This window comes from Scyliorhinus torazame, chromosome 19 (assembly GCF_047496885.1).
Source record: "Scyliorhinus torazame isolate Kashiwa2021f chromosome 19, sScyTor2.1, whole genome shotgun sequence".
Taxonomy (NCBI): Eukaryota; Metazoa; Chordata; class Chondrichthyes; order Carcharhiniformes; family Scyliorhinidae; genus Scyliorhinus; species Scyliorhinus torazame.
The window spans coordinates 123,314,540-123,331,862 of record NC_092725.1 but is presented as its reverse complement, the minus strand read 5'-3'; the positions used below and the strand labels follow the sequence as shown (position 1 = coordinate 123,331,862).

Sequence of the window (17,323 nt, the reverse complement as noted above, 5' to 3'; positions counted from 1 at the left end):
AGGTCATTTATAAAAATGACAAACAGCAATGGCCCCAAAACAGATCCTTGTGGTACACCACTAGTAACTGGACTCCAGTCTGAACATTTCCCATCAACCACCACCCTTTGTCTTCTTCCAGCTAGCCAATTTCTGATCCAAACTGCTAAATCACCCTGAATCCCATGCCTCCATATTTTCTGTAGTAGCCTACCGTGGGGAACCTTATCAAACGCTTTACTGAAATCCATATACACCACACCAACTGCTTTACCCTCATCCACCTGTTTGGTCACCTCCTCAAAGAACTCAATGAGGTTTAAGACCTATTTCCCAAATAAGCGATACTTATCTTCCCAAATATGATCAGTGAGTCAAATCCTAGACACGCTGGCCTGGTGCTAACAGTGCGACCATTGCTGCAGTCTCTGGACTCCAGATCACGGTGTCGGGGGCTTCAAGCTCAGGGTTCTTCTTTCCTCTTGCGATGGTTGTTTCTGGGTTGTCGCTGCCAGTGTTCTATTCGGCAGTATATTTATATCTTATTTCCTAAGGACATGTGTGACTCAGTACCTGCATTCCTGCATGTAGCAAGCCATTAAATCCTATCATTTCAGCAGATTCGATTTCATTGTTCTAGTGAATCAGGTTATCTCTTGGTGTTCGTCTCACCAGACAAGATCTCATTACTTCAGTTATTAGGTTATCTTCTGATGCAGCTGTAATCACCTGAGATGACATATTGTCTGTTGAGCCTGTCAATTATTATGCCCATATTTGGTTAGGCCACTCAACTCCTCAAAGTTGGCCACTATTTACCAGTATGCAATTCAGTCTTGCTAGCCACAATAGGGTTCCCCTTGTCCTACCTCTATTCCATCATTTTTCACTTTTCAAAAAATCATTCTCCACCATTTCCACCACAACCAAACAAATCTTCCCCTCTCCTCTTCCATTGCATTTCAAAGGGACGTTTCCATCCTCGACAACCAAGTCCATTCCTCCATTTGCCAACAGCTCATCCCCTTCCTACGGCAATTACACCTGCCCATTTACCTCTTCTCTCCTCACCATCCAAGGCCCCAAATCATCCTTCCAGATGAAGCAGCAATTTACTTGAATTTCTTTCAATTTAGTCCACCGTATTAGCTGCTCTCAATGCGCTCTCCTCTACCTTGGGGACACCAAATGCAGATTGGGTGACCGCTTTACGAAACACCTCTGCTCATTTCACAAGCAAGTTCCCGGTTGCTTGCCATTTTGATTTGCCACCTTTCTCTCACGCTCACATTTCTGTTCTCAGCCTGCTGCAGTGCTCCAGTGAAGCTTAGTGCAAGCTTGAGGAACAGCAACTAATTTTCCCATTAGCACTTTACAGCCTCTGAACTCAACATTGAGTTCAACAGTTTCAGAAAAAGAGCTCTGTCTCCCACTGTTCTTTTGCCATGTGATGGTTTCAATCTTGTCTTGCATGTTTTTGCTTTTGGACTGAGCTGTGTATTTTTATGGCATTTGCACTCACTCTGGACGAATGCTTTGTCTCTTGACCAATACCAAGTCTTCTGTGACATCTTTGTCATTTAATCTCTCCTGCTGATGACCCTATCCCAGACCTTCCTTTTTGTGCTTACTCCCCCTCACCCCTTTTGACGGTATGTAACCCATCACATTTCTACCCTTCGCTTCTGAAGAAGTCATATTTGACTCAAAATGATAATTCCGTTTCTCTCCCCACAGACGCTACCAGACCTGCTGAGTATTTCCAGCACTTTCTCTCTTTAGATCACCCCTTGCATTGTCCTACATTGATGAAGGGCACACAGTTTACCCCTCATTGTCCACAGGATGAATCACAAGTCTGTACGCCAGTATCCTACGCTCTAAAAGAATCTTGCATTATTTCCATTTCCCACACAACCAATCCTCATGGTATCTTGTAGGGAGATTGCTGAACTCTCAACCAGTGCTAAATTTACGAGTGTTTCTTTTCAGGGGAATGAATCCATTGGGAGCTGCTTTGGATTAACTGGAATAATTTCACATAGAATCTATGATAATACTCTGAAACTGGACAGGCTTTCATCTAATCCCTCTGGGCTAAATTTCAACTCGGGTCCAGAGGGTGGTCAAGGATAGTGCCCGGGATTCTCTGAGCCCTCGCCGAGTCGGAGAATCGCCGGTGACGCGAGAAATACCCGCCACGCCGCTCTGACACCGGGACGCGATTCTCCGGCGATCAGATAATCGGTGCCAATCGCGCCTGCGCGGTCGACGAGGCGCCGGTCGGGGCGGCTGAAAGAGGCCCCCACGCCGATTCTCCGCGGTCGACCGGCCGAATTCCCGACAAATTCTGGTAAGTCCCACCGGCATGGTTCCATCCTGGTGTGAGCTCGGATCCGCAGCCGTGGTGGCCATCCTGGTGGGGTGGGGCGGGGGGATCTGACTCCGGGGGGGCCTCCACGGCATCCAGGTCCGCGATCGGGGCTACCGATCAGCGGGCACCCGCAATCTGGATGGGGCCTACCTCCTTCCGCGCAGGCCCACTGTAGGTCTCCACAATGTTGCACGGCGCCGGGGCGGAGACGACCACCACGCTCATGTGCGGGCGCGGAGACGGCCATTGCGCGCATGCCAGGGCCGTGCAGGGCCACCTTTCAACGTCGAAACAGCGCGCAGCATTCCGGCGCCCTGCTGGCCCCCTGAGGACCGCTGAATCGCTGGGTCAGGAGGTCCGTTGACGCCGGCGTACACCACTCTGGTGTTTACGCCGGCGTCAACATTTGGCTGGGATTTCAGAGAATCCCAGCCAGTATTCTTATTCTGACACATTGCACCATTTAGTTTTTTTAGGTTATGTAGCTTTTAATAAAACAAAAGATGAAAAATAAAACAGGAGTTGATAGTAAGAGTTGTTAAACACATTAAACTTTTCAGCTGGAAGGACAATGTTCTATCGAGTGCATGTGTCAGCAGTTAGGGAAAATGTTTTTATGGACAATGATGAGTTTCTTTTTCCACAGCTTGCAACACAAATTTTTTTTTAAAATGTTTTATATAAAAAATGTATTGAGTGAACAACTGAACTTCATGCTAATTGAGAAAGGCCTTTAGCTCTATCAATTTTTTTAAAGGAACACTTCTGATTGAATGCATGACCCTTAGGGACTTTGTTCGTCCAAGGAAGTTCTGTATAGTAGTAAATTATTTATGTGTCCCACTTCTGTTAAAATACTGAGTCGATTTCGGCGGCGTGAGAGCAGCTGGTTAGTCAGTTTCAGCGGGAGCATTGCGGAAGGAGGTTGCTGGGAGGTAAGTCAACCTTTAAAAGCACTTCTCTTTGCAGGGGCAGGCCAGTCGATTTCGGCGGCGTGAGAGCAGCTGGTTAGTCAGTTTCAGCGGGAGCATTGCGGAAGGAGGTTGCTGGGAGGTAAGTCAACCTTTAAAAGCACTTCTCTTTGCAGGGGCAGGCCAGTCAATTTCGGCGGGAGTGGAGCTGGCTGGTTAGTCAATTTCAGCAGGAGCTGAGAATTTTTCTTTTTTTTTAAATTAGTTTTTTAGGCGGGAACAGGAAGTCGACCCGCGGACGTCTGGGAAGACCCTCACCAATAAATTCTGGTGGAGAGGAAACCCGAGACACTACACGTGTAGTGTCTCCCACCCGCCCTCCTCCTCTAACCTAATAATAAAACCCTTTGGTCTGAGGTAAGTACCATATTTTTATTATATTATTATTATTTTTTATAAAAATTTAATTTAGTTGTTAGCCAGATCTTGGTAGAAAGTTAGAGGAATGGCAGGGAAGGGAGTGCAATGTTCCTCCTGCAGGATGTTTGAGGTGAGGGATGCAGTTAGTGTCCCTGCTGATTTTACCTGCAGGAAGTGCTGCCATCTCCAGCTCCTCCAAGACCGAGTTAGGGAACTGGAGCTGGAGTTGGAAGAACTTCGGATCATTCGGGAGGCAGAAGGGGTCATAGATAGCAGCTTCAGGGAATTAGTTACCACCAAAGATTGGAGATAGGTGGGTAACTGTAAGAGGGACTGGGAAAAAACAGTCAGTGCAGGGATCCCCTGCGGTCGTTCCCCTGAGAAACAAGTATACCGCTTTGGATACTTGTGGGGGGGACGACTTACCAGGGGTAAGCCATGGGGTACGGGCCTCTGGCACGGAGTCTGTCCCTGTTGCTCAGAAGGGAAGGGGGGAGAGGAGCAGAGCATTAGTAATTGGGGACTCTATAGTCAGGGGCACAGATAGGAGATTTTGTGGGAGCGTGAGAGACTCACGTTTGGTATGTTGCCTCCCAGGTGCAAGGGTACGTGATGTCTCGGATCGTGTTTTCCGGACCTTAGGGGGGAGGGGGAGCAGCCCCAAGTCGTGGTCCACATTGGCACCAACGACATAGGTAGGAAAGGGGACAAGGATGTCAGGCAGGCTTTCAGGGAGCTAGGATGGAAGCTCAGAACTAGAACAAACAGAGTTGTTATCTCTGGGTTGTTGCCCGTGCCACGTGATAGTGAGATGAGGAATAGGGAGAGAGAGCATTTAAGCACGTGGCTACAGGGATGGTGCAGGCGGGAGGGTTTCAGATTTTTGGATAACTGGGGCTCTTTCTGGGGAAGGTGGGACCTCTACAGACAGGATGGTCTACATCTGAACCTGAGGGGCACAAATATCCTGGGGGGGAGATTTGTTAGTGCTCTTTGGGGGGGTTTAAACTAATGCAGCAGGGGCATGGGAACCTGGATTGTAGTTTTAGGGTAAGGGAGAATGAGAGTATAGAGGTCAGGAGCACAGATTTGACGTCGCAGGAGGGGGCCAGCGTTCAGGTAGGTAGTTTGAAGTGTGTCTACTTCAATGCCAGGAGTATACGAAACAAGGTAGGGGAACTGGCAGCGTGGGTTGGTACCTGGGACTTCGATGTTGTGGCCATTTCGGAGACATGGATAGAGCAGGGACAGGAATGGATGTTGCAGGTTCCGGGGTTTAGGTGTTTTAGTAAGCTCAGAGAAGGAGGCAAAAGCGGGGGAGGTGTGGCGCTGCTAGTCAAGAGCAGTATTACGGTGGCGGAGAGGATGCTAGATGGGGACTCTTCCGAGGTAGTATTGGCTGAAGTTAGAAACAGGAAAGGAGAGGTCACCCTGTTGGGAGTTTTTTATAGGCCTCCTAATAGTTCTAGGGATGTAGAGGAAAGGATGGCGAAGATGATTCTGGATAAGAGCGAAAGTAACAGGGTAGTTATTATGGGAGACTTTAACTTTCCAAATATTGACTGGAAAATATATAGTTCGAGTACAATAGATGGGTCGTTTTTTGTACAGTGTGTGCAGGAGGGTTTCCTGAAACAATATGTTGACAGGCCAACAAGAGGCGAGGCCACGTTGGATTTGGTTTTGGGTAATGAACCAGGCCAGGTGTTGGATTTGGAGGTAGGAGAGCACTTTGGGGACAGTGACCACAATTCGGTGACGTTTACGTTAATGATGGAAAGGGATAAGTATACACCGCAGGGCAAGAGTTATAGCTGGGGGAAGGGCAATTATGATGCCATTAGACGTGACTTGGGGGGGATAAGGTGGAGAAGTAGGCTGCAAGTGTTGGGCACACTGGATAAGTGGGGCTTGTTCAAGGATCAGCTACTGCGTGTTCTTGATAAGTATGTACCGGTCAGACAGGGAGGAAGGCGTCGAGCGAGGGAACCGTGGTTTACCAAGGAAGTGGAATCTCTTGTTAAGAGGAAGAAGAAGGCCTATGTGAAGATGAAGTGTGAAGTTTCGGTTGGGGCGATGGATAGTTACAAGGTAGCGAGGAAGGATCTAAAGAGAGAGCTAAGACGAGCAAGGAGGGGACATGAGAAGTATTTGGCAGGAAGGATCAAGGAAAACCCAAAAGCTTTCTATAGGTATGTCAGGAATAAGCGAATGACTAGGGAAAGAGTAGGACCAGTCAAGGACAGGGATGGGAAATTGTGTGTGGAGTCTGAAGAGATAGGCGAGATACTAAATGAATATTTTTCGTCAGTATTCACTCAGGAAAAAGATAATGTTGTGGAGGAGAATGCTGAGCCCCAGGCTAATAGAATAGATGGCATTGAGGTACGTAGGGAAGAGGTGTTGGCAATTCTGGACAGGCTGAAAATAGATAAGTCCCCGGGACCTGATGGGATTTATCCTAGGATTCTATGGGAGGCCAGGGAAGAGATTGCTGGACCTTTGGCTTTGATTTTTATGTCATCATTGGCTACAGGAATAGTGCCAGAGGACTGGAGGACAGCAAATGTGGTCCCTTTGTTCAAAAAGGGGAGCAGAGACAACCCCGGCAACTATAGACCGGTGAGCCTCACGTCTGTAGTGGGTAAAGTCTTGGAGGGGATTATAAGGGACAAGATTTATAATCACCTAGATAGGAATAATATGATCAGGGATAGTCAGCATGGCTTTGTGAAGGGTAGGTCATGCCTCACAAACCTTATTGAGTTCTTTGCGAAGGTGACTGAACAGGTAGACGAGGGTAGAGCAGTTGATGTGGTGTATATGGATTTCAGCAAAGCGTTTGATAAGGTTCCCCACGGTAGGCTATTGCAAAAAATACGGAGGCTGGGGATTGAGGGTGATTTAGAGATGTGGATCAGAAATTGGCTAGCTGAAAGAAGACAGAGGGTGGTGGTTGATGGGAAATGTTCAGAATGGAGTACAGTCACAAGTGGAGTACCACAAGGATCTGTTCTGGGGCCGTTGCTGTTTGTCATTTTTATCAATGACCTAGAGGAAGGCGCAGAAGGGTGGGTGAGTAAATTTGCAGACGATACTAAAGTCGGTGGTGTTGTCGATAGTGTGGAAGGATGTAGCAGGTTACAGAGGGATATAGATAAGCTGCAGAGCTGGGCTGAGAGGTGGCAAATGGAGTTTAATGTAGAGAAGTGTGAGGTGATTCACTTTGGAAGGAATAACAGGAATGCGGAATATTTGGCTAATGGTAAAGTTCTTGAAAGTGTGGATGAGCAGAGGGATCTAGGTGTCCATGTACATAGATCCCTGAAAGTTGCCACCCAGGTTGATAGGGTTGTGAAGAAGGCCTATGGAGTGTTGGCCTTTATTGGTAGAGGGATTGAGTTCCGGAGTCGGGAGGTCATGTTGCAGCTGTACAGAACTCTGGTACGGCCGCATTTGGAGTATTGCGTACAGTTCTGGTCACCGCATTATAGGAAGGACGTGGAGGCTTTGGAGCGGGTGCAGAGGAGATTTACCAGGATGTTGCCTGGTATGGAGGGAAAATCTTATGAGGAAAGGCTGATGGACTTGAGGTTGTTTTCGTTGGAGAGAAGAAGGTTAAGAGGAGACTTAATAGAGGCATACAAAATGATCAGGGGGTTGGATAGGGTGGACAGTGAGAGCCTTCTCCCGCGGATGGATATGGCTGGCACGAGGGGACATAACTTTAAACTGAGGGGTAATAGATATAGGACAGAGGTCAGAGGTAGGTTCTTTACGCAAAGAGTAGTGAGGCCGTGGAATGCCCTACCTGCTACAGTAGTGAACTCGCCAACATTGAGGGCATTTAAAAGTTTATTGGATAAACATATGGATGATAATGGCATAGTGTAGGTTAGATGGCTTTTGTTCGGTGCAACATCGTGGGCCGAAGGGCCTGTACTGCGCTGTATTGTTCTATGTTCTATGTTCTATTGAAAATTTACTCAAAAAAGGTATCCCAAAAAAAATGGCTGCAATTAAAATATCTGTTGCCTTTTTAGTGGTAAATTCAACTGAAATGATTGTGTTTTATGACATTTGACAATTTACAGCAGCAAACATGTTGGCAAGATCTATTCCAAGTCTTCCTCCTTTGTGGATTACACCAGAAAATCAGTAGAAAAGCTGGGAATGGATGGCTCAAAGGTTGGTAGTTTTATTTATTAGCTCAAGCTATTCTTTGGCTTGAGATTGGCGCAGTACACCAATTTAATGTCAGACAAAATACCATTTTCTTCCACTCTTTTCTGTCTGCCACTAGATGTTGCTAGAGTTTTTAAATGCTTTGTTAGTCTTGTACAAATACTTAAAGGTCTAGTAATAACTTCCACCGTGTGGTTTGAACTTCCTCCATATAGTTTTAAACTATGGGTTAACATGTTTAAAATCAATTGATTAATGCCTGTATTCAAAAAGCACATTACAAAATTTAGTACAGGTGCAATAAGTATTAGCGTGGGAGCTGGGCTGGTTAGAATGGGTTGGAATCTGGACCTCTGCTGCCGCTCAATTGTACAATCTTCTGTGAATGAGTTTCATCGCATCAAGTCTAGTCATGGACACAGAGTACCCCCACCAATTAACAGAGAAACTTATTTTGCCTTGAAGTTTATGCCATTGCGTGCCATTAAAAGTTAATGGACCACACAGACTTCTTTGTAGATTCCAGGAGGACAGTTTGAAAGAGGTGATAGTGATAGAACTCACCAAAATTAAATGGAAAAATAAATCATTTGCTCCTTGTAGCAGTAACATTTCAGCAGGGAAAGTCTAATAAATCTTGAGATTGAGCAGCAATAAATTATAAAATAAGACTGGTTATTTTGGCTATTCTCCAAATATAGCAATCAATCAAATGTAGCCAACGAGAGATTGGACTACATGATGGGAATTAAATGTCTGTTGTTTCCTTCTACTGGATTGTGGGCTTTTTGGACGCAAAGAGTTTTTAATATTTTGCACAGTTCTTCTGAATGGCTCTGACTGTGATTCTTCATTAACGATCAACTCTGTCTAAGCTCCTGTTGCAAAGAAACGACAAAATGCTTTGCATACTTTTGGAATTTGTAAAAATTATTTATTCACTCATTGATCTGAAGTATTGCCTATAAAATATAACAAAATTACTTAAATTCAAAAAGTCTTTTCTCAATATCTTCCCCGAGAAGTCCACTTTGTGGAGTAAACATGGTGGAAACAAAAGCTGATAGCAAAATTCAAGTTGGCAGAATTTCTTAGGCTGGAGAAGATAAAGTTTGCCTTGAGAGGGTCTGTAGAGGGGTTTGCCTGGAGATGGCATCCGTTCATCGACTTCTTTGAGAATAGTTAAGATGTCAGCAGTTGGGGGTGTGGGTAAAATAGGGAGGTGTGGGGGGGTGGGATGGTGGGGTGTTAAGTATTCAGTTGGTTTGATTATTTGCAGCCCTGTTGGCTTGTTTTGTTTTATGGTTGTGTTTGATGTGAAAATATATAAATTCCTCAATAAAATATTTTTCAAAAAAAAAGAAAACTTCAAGTTGGCACACCAGCTCCAACCTACTTCAAGGCATAAATTGTTGTTTAATGTTTTGGTAAGTATTGAGAGAACACTGGGATGGATTTCTGCAGGGGTTGCATGTGTTTTTTCAGGGGTTTTTACCACCCCCTTGGTGAAATTATGATAGACGATCAAGAGAGCCCAAAGTGGAATTCACCCCTAGTGTTTTTTGAACTCTTTGCCTGAAATTATACCAGCCCTCTGCTATACAGATCCACACATTTTGTACTGTGGTGTTGCTCATCTAAGGTGCACATTGGGAGGGCTGATGAGCGTTTCCTTTCTAGACCTGAACAACAAGAGTTCAAACACATGGTGACAGGCAGTCAAGTAGAAATGGTTTGTTAAAGAGAAAATGCGAGTACATTTGCTAAGGTGAAGAGATTAAAATGCTGGAGGATAGTCAGGAGTAATTTTTAAGCCAAGTAGAGGAATCCGCTTATCTGGCACATTATTTATTTTCTCTTGTGCAAAAACGAATTCTGCAGATTGAATTGATCAGAACGGATGTTTGTTAGGTTCCCTTACTGTGAAATGAGGCAGAACAATGACTTTTTTCTGGCTTTAGTCTCACTAAATGTTTGCTCCTGCCTTCAGAGAGATTTAAAAAGTATATGTACAAAATACTCTACTGTTCAATCTAAGGCATAGGTCGTAATATTGCACACCCACATTTTATGATTCTGCAAACAGATATAGGGCAGGGTGAGTCAACACCAATAAAAGTAAGATGCTCAGATTGGTTATGTGAGTGGCTGATGCGACAGAACCGTGGTGATGGGGAGGGGGGGGGGGGGGGCGGTGTTGGCTGGTAGAGTAATCATTAGATAGGAAATTCCCTTTGAGGTTTGAAAAAAATTCAAACCAAATGATATGCCTAGAATTTCTCCGGGTTGGATGCACTTTGCCCCAGATTTTTTGCTTTAAATTATGTACTGAGGGATTCAAGTTCCTGAATATCCCCAGTTTAAAACTGAATGAGTTAATAGTGATTACAAATTCATGTTGAAAAGCATTCCGAATTGTTGGCTTCTTAGGCGCTCCATACGAACTAATACATGGATTGTGTTGCAGCTGTTTTCAATGGGAAAAAATAACAAAAAAAGTTTTGAAAGCAAATCTGAAATGCTCTGTATGCATATTATTGGGGATTTGGAAGAATATGCAGTGGTTTGTCTGACGTTATTTGTACTCAAAAACATTTTTTAATACAGAAGTAAGTCTATTCAGAGCTAATTTACATCACAAAGTTTTCTAACTGTTCACATTTTATGTTGTCCATTAGGACAGCTAAAAAGGCGGGTAGATATTTGGGTAGATATATGATTCAAGTTTCGATGTCACCAGCATATTGATGGTATGTTGCCCATGACTGTTCAGGAGATGCAACGGGTGGGTGAGGACTTAGAATATTTATCTTCTCTAGTGGCAAACATCTCCTTTTGAATTTATTTTCAGTATAATTGTTCCCTGATGTGAATGATGAAGGTGGAACTATATTTGCCCTTAGTTGTCATGGGCTGGAGTTTACATTGCTGTGCCAGTGAATTTGAAGGTGGGGAGCAAATGAAATGCAGGGTGGCCTTCCTGCTGTCTACTTGCCCGGCCCTCGCCTCGTCAGCCCATCAGACACAACCCCTCTCAAAGCTATCGCCCCTCCTTCTGGCTTCTTAAGCCATCTCTCCACACCCTCGCTTATCCCTCTCATCTCAATTCATGCCCCTTGCCATGACCCCCAACACCAGACTTGCCCGTCAGGCCAGGTTCCTCAGCATTCGGGACTGCTTGTAGTTCCAGGAGTGGCTACCAGTGTCCCTGCTGGGACTGCAGAGCTGCCAGCCAATCAGTTGACCAACAGTTCTCTAAGCCGTGACTTCTCCACAAAAAAGGAACGGAAGTGTCACCTTGAAGCAATAAACACTGCCCCCGGTGTTAAACCTCTGCGGGACAGCTGATGGGATCATGGGGGGTGTTTCCGTCACCTTTTTAGCTGGAGGGGGAAGAGAGGTGGGGTGGGGTGGCAACCACAGCATCTTGTAAAATCCAACCCCATGAGAAGGTGGTGGATGTGAGTCACGGCCTTGAAATATTGCAGTACTTGTAGCACTCTGAAGGTGGTGTTAAGTAAGCAGTACCAGATTTTGATTGACATCAATGAGCTGATCATGTATATATTCAAGCTATGATGGAACCTGACTTAAAATATGAATGTGGAGGTGATGGTGCTTTTATAATTTTGTTGCTCTTGTGCTTCTTGGTTGTAGAGTTTCAGGGGAGGGAGATACTGTCTGAAAAAAGAGGTAAGTTGCTGCAAAGCATGCCGTAGATGGTATAAAGTGTAGCCACAATGCATTTGATGCAAGTTTACGCTGATAGATCCCCACATAGAATCCCTACAGAAGGAAGCCATTCAGCTCATCGAGTCTGCACACACCCTCTGAAAGAGCACCCTACTTAGGCCTACTCACCCTATCCCCATAACCCTACATAACCTGCACATTTTTGGACATTAAGGGGCAATTTAACATGGCCAGTCCTCCTAACTTGCACATCTTTGGACTGTAGGAGGAACCCGGGGGAAACGCAACCAGACACGGAGAATGTGCAAACACCACAGACAGCGACCCAAGGCCGGAATTGAACCTGGGTTCCTAATGCTGTGAGGCAGCAGTGCTAACCATCGTGCTGCCCATATTGGAGCTCCCAATCTCAGAGGTCCTAGACTAGAAATGTGCTGAAATAAAAAGAAAAATTGCTGGAAATACCTGGCTGGCCAGACAGTAGCTGTGAGCACAAATCCTGTTATGACTGCTGGAGAGCCACGATGGGATTTATGCTGGTGAGATCTCAGTTTGAGACCTCTGCCATTAGTGACATGATCAGGCTTATGTCCAAAAAGGGTGTGAAGCTAACTTCCTCACATTTATCATGCTTGACAAATCTGTTGGAATTCTTTGAAGAGGTAATCAGTACAGTCGGCAAAGGGGAGCCATCGATGAGGTATATTTGGACTTTCAGAAGGTGTTTGACAAAGTCCTGCATAAGAGATTATTGTGCAAAATTAAAGCGCATGGGATTGGGAGAAATGTATTGAGGTGGATAGAAAACTGGTTGGTAGAGAGGAAACGATGAGTAGGGATTAATGGGTCCTTTTCAAATTGGCAGGCAGTAACTAGTGGGGTACCACAGGTATCGGTGCTGGGACCTCAGCTATTCACAATATATATTAATGATTTAGATGAGGGAACAAAATGGAACATTTCAAAGTTTGCAGATGATACCAAATTAGGTGGGAGGGTGAATTGTGAAGAGGATGCAGGGATCCTACGGCAAGATCTGGACAGGTTGGGCAAGTGGGCAAATCAATGGCAGATGCAGTATAATTTGGATAAGTGTGAGGTTATTCATTTTGGAAGCAAAAGCAGGAAGGCAGAAGTTGTAAATTGTTAGAGGGGAGTGTGCAGTGGGACCTGGGTGTCCTTGTGCACCATTCGCTGAAGGTAAGCATGCAGGTGCAGCAGGCGGTAAAGAAGGCAAATGGTATGTTGGCCTTCATTGCAAGAGGTTTTGAGTATAGAAGCAGGGATGTGTTGCTGCAATTGTACAGGGCCTTGGTGAGGCCACACTTGGAGTATTGTGTGCAGTTTTGGTCTTCTTCTTTGAGGAAGGATGTTCTTGCTCTCGAGGGAGTGCAGTAAATGTTTACCAGACTGATTCCAGGGATGGCGATCCTGTCATACGAGGAGAGATTGACAAGGTTGGGATTGTTCTCGCTGGAGTTCAGAAGAATGAGGGGGGAATCTCAGAGATTTATAAAATTCTAACAGGACTAGACAGGGTAGATGCAGGGAAGATGTTACCAATGATGGGTGTGTCCAGAACCAGGGGCCACAGTCTGAGGATTCAGGGTAAACCATTTCGGACAGAGATAAGGAGACACTTCTTCACATAAAGAATAGTGAGCCTGTGGAATTCATTACCACAGGAAGTAGTTGATGCTAAAACCTTGAATATATTCAAGAGGCGGCTGGATATAGCACTTGGGGAGAATGGGATCAAAGGCTATGGGGAGAACGCAGGATTAGGCTATTGAGTTGGATGATCAGCCATGGTCGTGATGAATGGCGGAGCAGGCTCGAAGGGCCAAAAGGCTTCCTCCTGCTCCTATCTTCTATGTATGTACCTATGTATTTATGTATTTACATGGATTTAAATATAATTAAACAGCTTTACGTCGTAGCATCGAGCCCTGTGGAATGCCCTCACTCTGGTGGTGTGGCGTCACGATGGCTCAAATCACTACTGGTTCCGAAAATGAAAACCAGTCGTGAAATTGAAAAATGAAATGAAAATCGCTTATTGTCACAAGTCGGCTTCAAATGAAGTTACTGTGAAAAGCCCCTAGTCGCCACATTCCGGCGCCTGTTCGGGGTGGCTGGTACGGGCTACATTTGGGGTGCAGAAGTGCCTGGAGGCCCCGGGGCTGAGGGCCGAAATTGCCATTGCCTCCTGACACCTTGGCAGTGCCCCCTGACAATGCCGGGGCACTGTGGTGGGCGTTATCAGGAGGGAGGAGGCGACCCTCCTCCATTGGGGTAGCGATCGTCCCCTAATGTGTGGTGGCGGAAGAGGGTGGAGAATACCCCAATACTTCCACGGTAATGGTGGGGGTGGGGGGTTCCCCGAAGCTTGGGGGGGGGGGGTTCCCCGAAGCTTGGGGGAGGGAGTTCCTTCAATGGCCGTGGGGGGATAGGAGGTAGATTATTTATCTGGCAGATCAGTTTGCTCCGTGGAGCCCGGTTTTTCCGGCTCTATCAGGCAAATCCCGCCAGAGCGATGGCCCAAACCGTGTCCCTGATTATTTTGTGACGAGTGTCAGAAGGTCTGGTCAGCAAACGTGGGTGTATTTCTGGAGAGAAACACACGGTTTTCAGCCAAAACCTGATACTTTTCCATTTTAGGGGAAAATTCCCCCCCAATTGAACTGATTGAGTTTAATGGAGCCTGCCAGAGTGGGTAATGGGCAATAGGCTGACGCCGGGAGCCTGCCCACTGTCTTAGGTCATTTTCCCTGAATATAGTGCTGACTCGGAGACTCACATGCGTATCCTGTGCCTCTTGAAGTCTGCCCGGCAAACCCTATTGTGTTTGGCAGTGATCTCCGGGGGGGGATTACCTCTTTCAAATGCATTTGGTGTCCAATCGGAACCCAGCATCCGGAAAGGAAATGGCCACTGAGAACCAAGTCCCTGTCCTTGCATCAGACTCCACCCCCTCCCCTCCCTTCCCCCATTCCACCTGTGATCTAAATCCACTGTTGATCCGAGGCCTATGGTGGGTTTATTACTGGTAGCAATCACTGCTCCCAGTGATACTGATGGAGAAATGGAGAGCTGCAGCCTCAATATTGCAGGTATTGATTGTCCGGCAGCCCTCAATGAATGGCATTTATGCCACTGGGGTCTGACATCCCCACAAAGGCCCCATGCTGGTCACTTTACATGTCGGAGAGGCACTTAATTCAGTGGGACCTGCCATACCGAAGCACAGTACGAAGTCTTACAACACCAGGTTAAAGTCCAACAGGTTTGTTTCGATGTCACTAGCTTTCGGAGCGCTGCTCCTTCCTCAGGTGAATGAAGAAGAATGTTCCAGAAACATGTATATAGACAGATTCAAAGATGCCAGACAATGCTTGGAATGCGAGCATTAGCAGGTGATTAAATCTTTACAGATCCAGAGATGGGGTAACCCCAGGTTAAAGAGGTGTGAATTGTACCAAGCCAGGACAGTTGGTAGGATTTCGCAGGCCAGATGGTGGGGGATGAATGTAATGCGACATGAATCCCAGGTCCCGATTGAGGCCGCACTCATGTGTGTGGAACTTGGCTATAAGCTTCTGCTCGGCGATTCTGCGTTGTTGCGCGTCCTGAAGGCCGCCTTGGAGAACGCTTACCCGGAGATCAGAGGCTGAATGCCCTTGACTGCTGAAGTGTTCCCCGACTGGAAGGAAACATTCCTGCCTGGTGATTGTCGCACGATATCCGTTCATTCGTTGTCGCAGCTTCTGCATGGTCTCGCCAATGTACCACGCTTCGGGACATCCTTTCCTGCAGCGTATGAGGTAGACAACGTTGGCCGAGTCGCACGAGTATGTACCGCGTACCTGGTGGGTGGTGTTCTCACGTTTAATGGTGGTATCCATGTCGATGGTCTTGCAGAGATTGCCATGGGAGGGTTGTGTGGTGTCATGGTCACTGTTCTGAAGGCTGGGTAGTTTACTGCAAACAATGGTTTGTTTGAGGTTGCGCGGTTGTTTGAACGCAAATAGTGGGGGTGTGGGGATGACCTTGGCAAGATGTTCATCTTCATCGATGTAGGTCTCCAACCTGTGGGAGGGACCTCTGTCAGGGACACTAAATCCTCGCCAACGTTTCAGACCAATGATCCATCATCAGATGCTGCCTGACCTGCTTTGTATTTCCAGCATTGTCTGTTTTTATTTCACATTTCCAGCACCTGCAGTATTTTGCTTTTGTAGAAATGTGCTGAATTAACGGCAGTTGCTTATCCATGAAGAAGGAACAAAAGTCCATTCAGGCTGCTAAAAAGGGGCCTCCAAGAGCCCAATTAAGGAAGCGGAGAGCCTAAAGCCTGGCCTCTTCAATAGGATGTGTAGCTTGTTATGGGGTGCTATGAAAAATGACTAGAAATTAATAAATATCTTCCCCCTCGTCCAAAGAAAACTGTAGTACTAATCTACTGAATTTAATCATGTTTATCTTTTAACACCACAGCTTGTTCCTAATTTTCAAGTCACCCCCCCCCCCCCCAACTTAATTTGGAAACTAGCAAAACATTTTTAAATCTAATTTTGGCAGACTCCTTAATAACCTTAGTACAAATCTAAATTGAATTGATAGAATTACTTTTTAACTTTTCTGTGGTATTGTAAATGAGATGAGCAATTCTGATGCTGAAGTTTTGGGGTTTCTAAAGCATTTAGCCAAACCCTTATCAACTGTAATGAAAGACCTGGAGAAATCAATTAGTCCTCACCAAATAGAAAATACTATTAATATACTTCCATTATAAAAAGCTCCTAGTTCAGAACCATGCTCATCTGGATTTTATTTGAGGGAAAAAATTGGCACCTTCCTCTGTACCTCTCTTGTTACAGAATTTTAATGAAGCCAGCGGCAAAGGCTACCTACCGGATATATTGCATCAAGCTATCCTTCCTCATTTTTTGAAAGAAAGACAATATAAATTGGTTCAATTGTAGCCACATGTCACTCAACAACAACAACTTGCATTTATATAGAGCTTTTATTGCAGTAAATCATTCCAGTAAATTTCAGTATTAATTCAAAAATCTTAAACTTGGTTATTACAGTTCTTGATCAGTCTATTTTATTCTAGTCAGATGCATGACTGACAAAAGTGGGACAAATATAAACGCAGATTACTGCGGATGCTGGAATCTGAAACAACACCAGAAAATACTGGACAATCTCAGCAGGTCTGAGAGAAGGGAGCTAGCATTTCGAGTCTGGATGACTTTTTGTCAAAGCTTTGACAGAGTCATCCAGATTGTAAACGTTGGCTCCCTCTTCTCTCCACAGATGCTGTCAGATCTGCTGAGATTGTCCAGTATTTTCTGTCTTTTTGCGACAAATATAAACTTGACTTTATTGTGCAGGGAATAAATGACATCAAGATCTGTGGTTTCCATTACTGGGAAAAGATGACTTGGTGGAGTGGAGTGGACTTATCTGTTTTGGGTGCTGGAAATTTGGTTTTCTGAATAAAGTTTGAAGTTGGACTGAAACGATGGGAGAGACTTTCATTGATTGGATTTGTTTATTGTCACGTGTACCAAGGTACAGTGAAAAGTATTTTTCTGTGAGCAGTTCAACAGATCATTAAGTACATGAAAAGAAAAGGAAATAAAAGAAAATACATAATAGGGCAACACAAGGTAAAAGATTAGTACGATTGTAAGTTAAGTAAAAAGTGGATCTGTTGGGGAGAGCTCGCAGAGAGCCGCCATGCTCGGGG

At 45.4% G+C, this 17,323-nt stretch overlaps 1 protein-coding gene across 2 annotated transcripts in view; it reads left to right on the top strand.

Moving 5' to 3' along the window:
- Nucleotides 1–17,323, top strand: part of mettl25 (methyltransferase like 25) — a 107,388-nt gene that overhangs the window by 82,984 nt on the left and 7,081 nt on the right. For both annotated transcript variants that reach the window (XM_072485149.1, XM_072485148.1), the window contains one exon: nt 7,779–7,872. In XM_072485149.1, the coding sequence (XP_072341250.1) occupies nt 7,779–7,872 (94 nt within the window). The remainder of the gene's footprint in view (nt 1–7,778; nt 7,873–17,323) is intronic.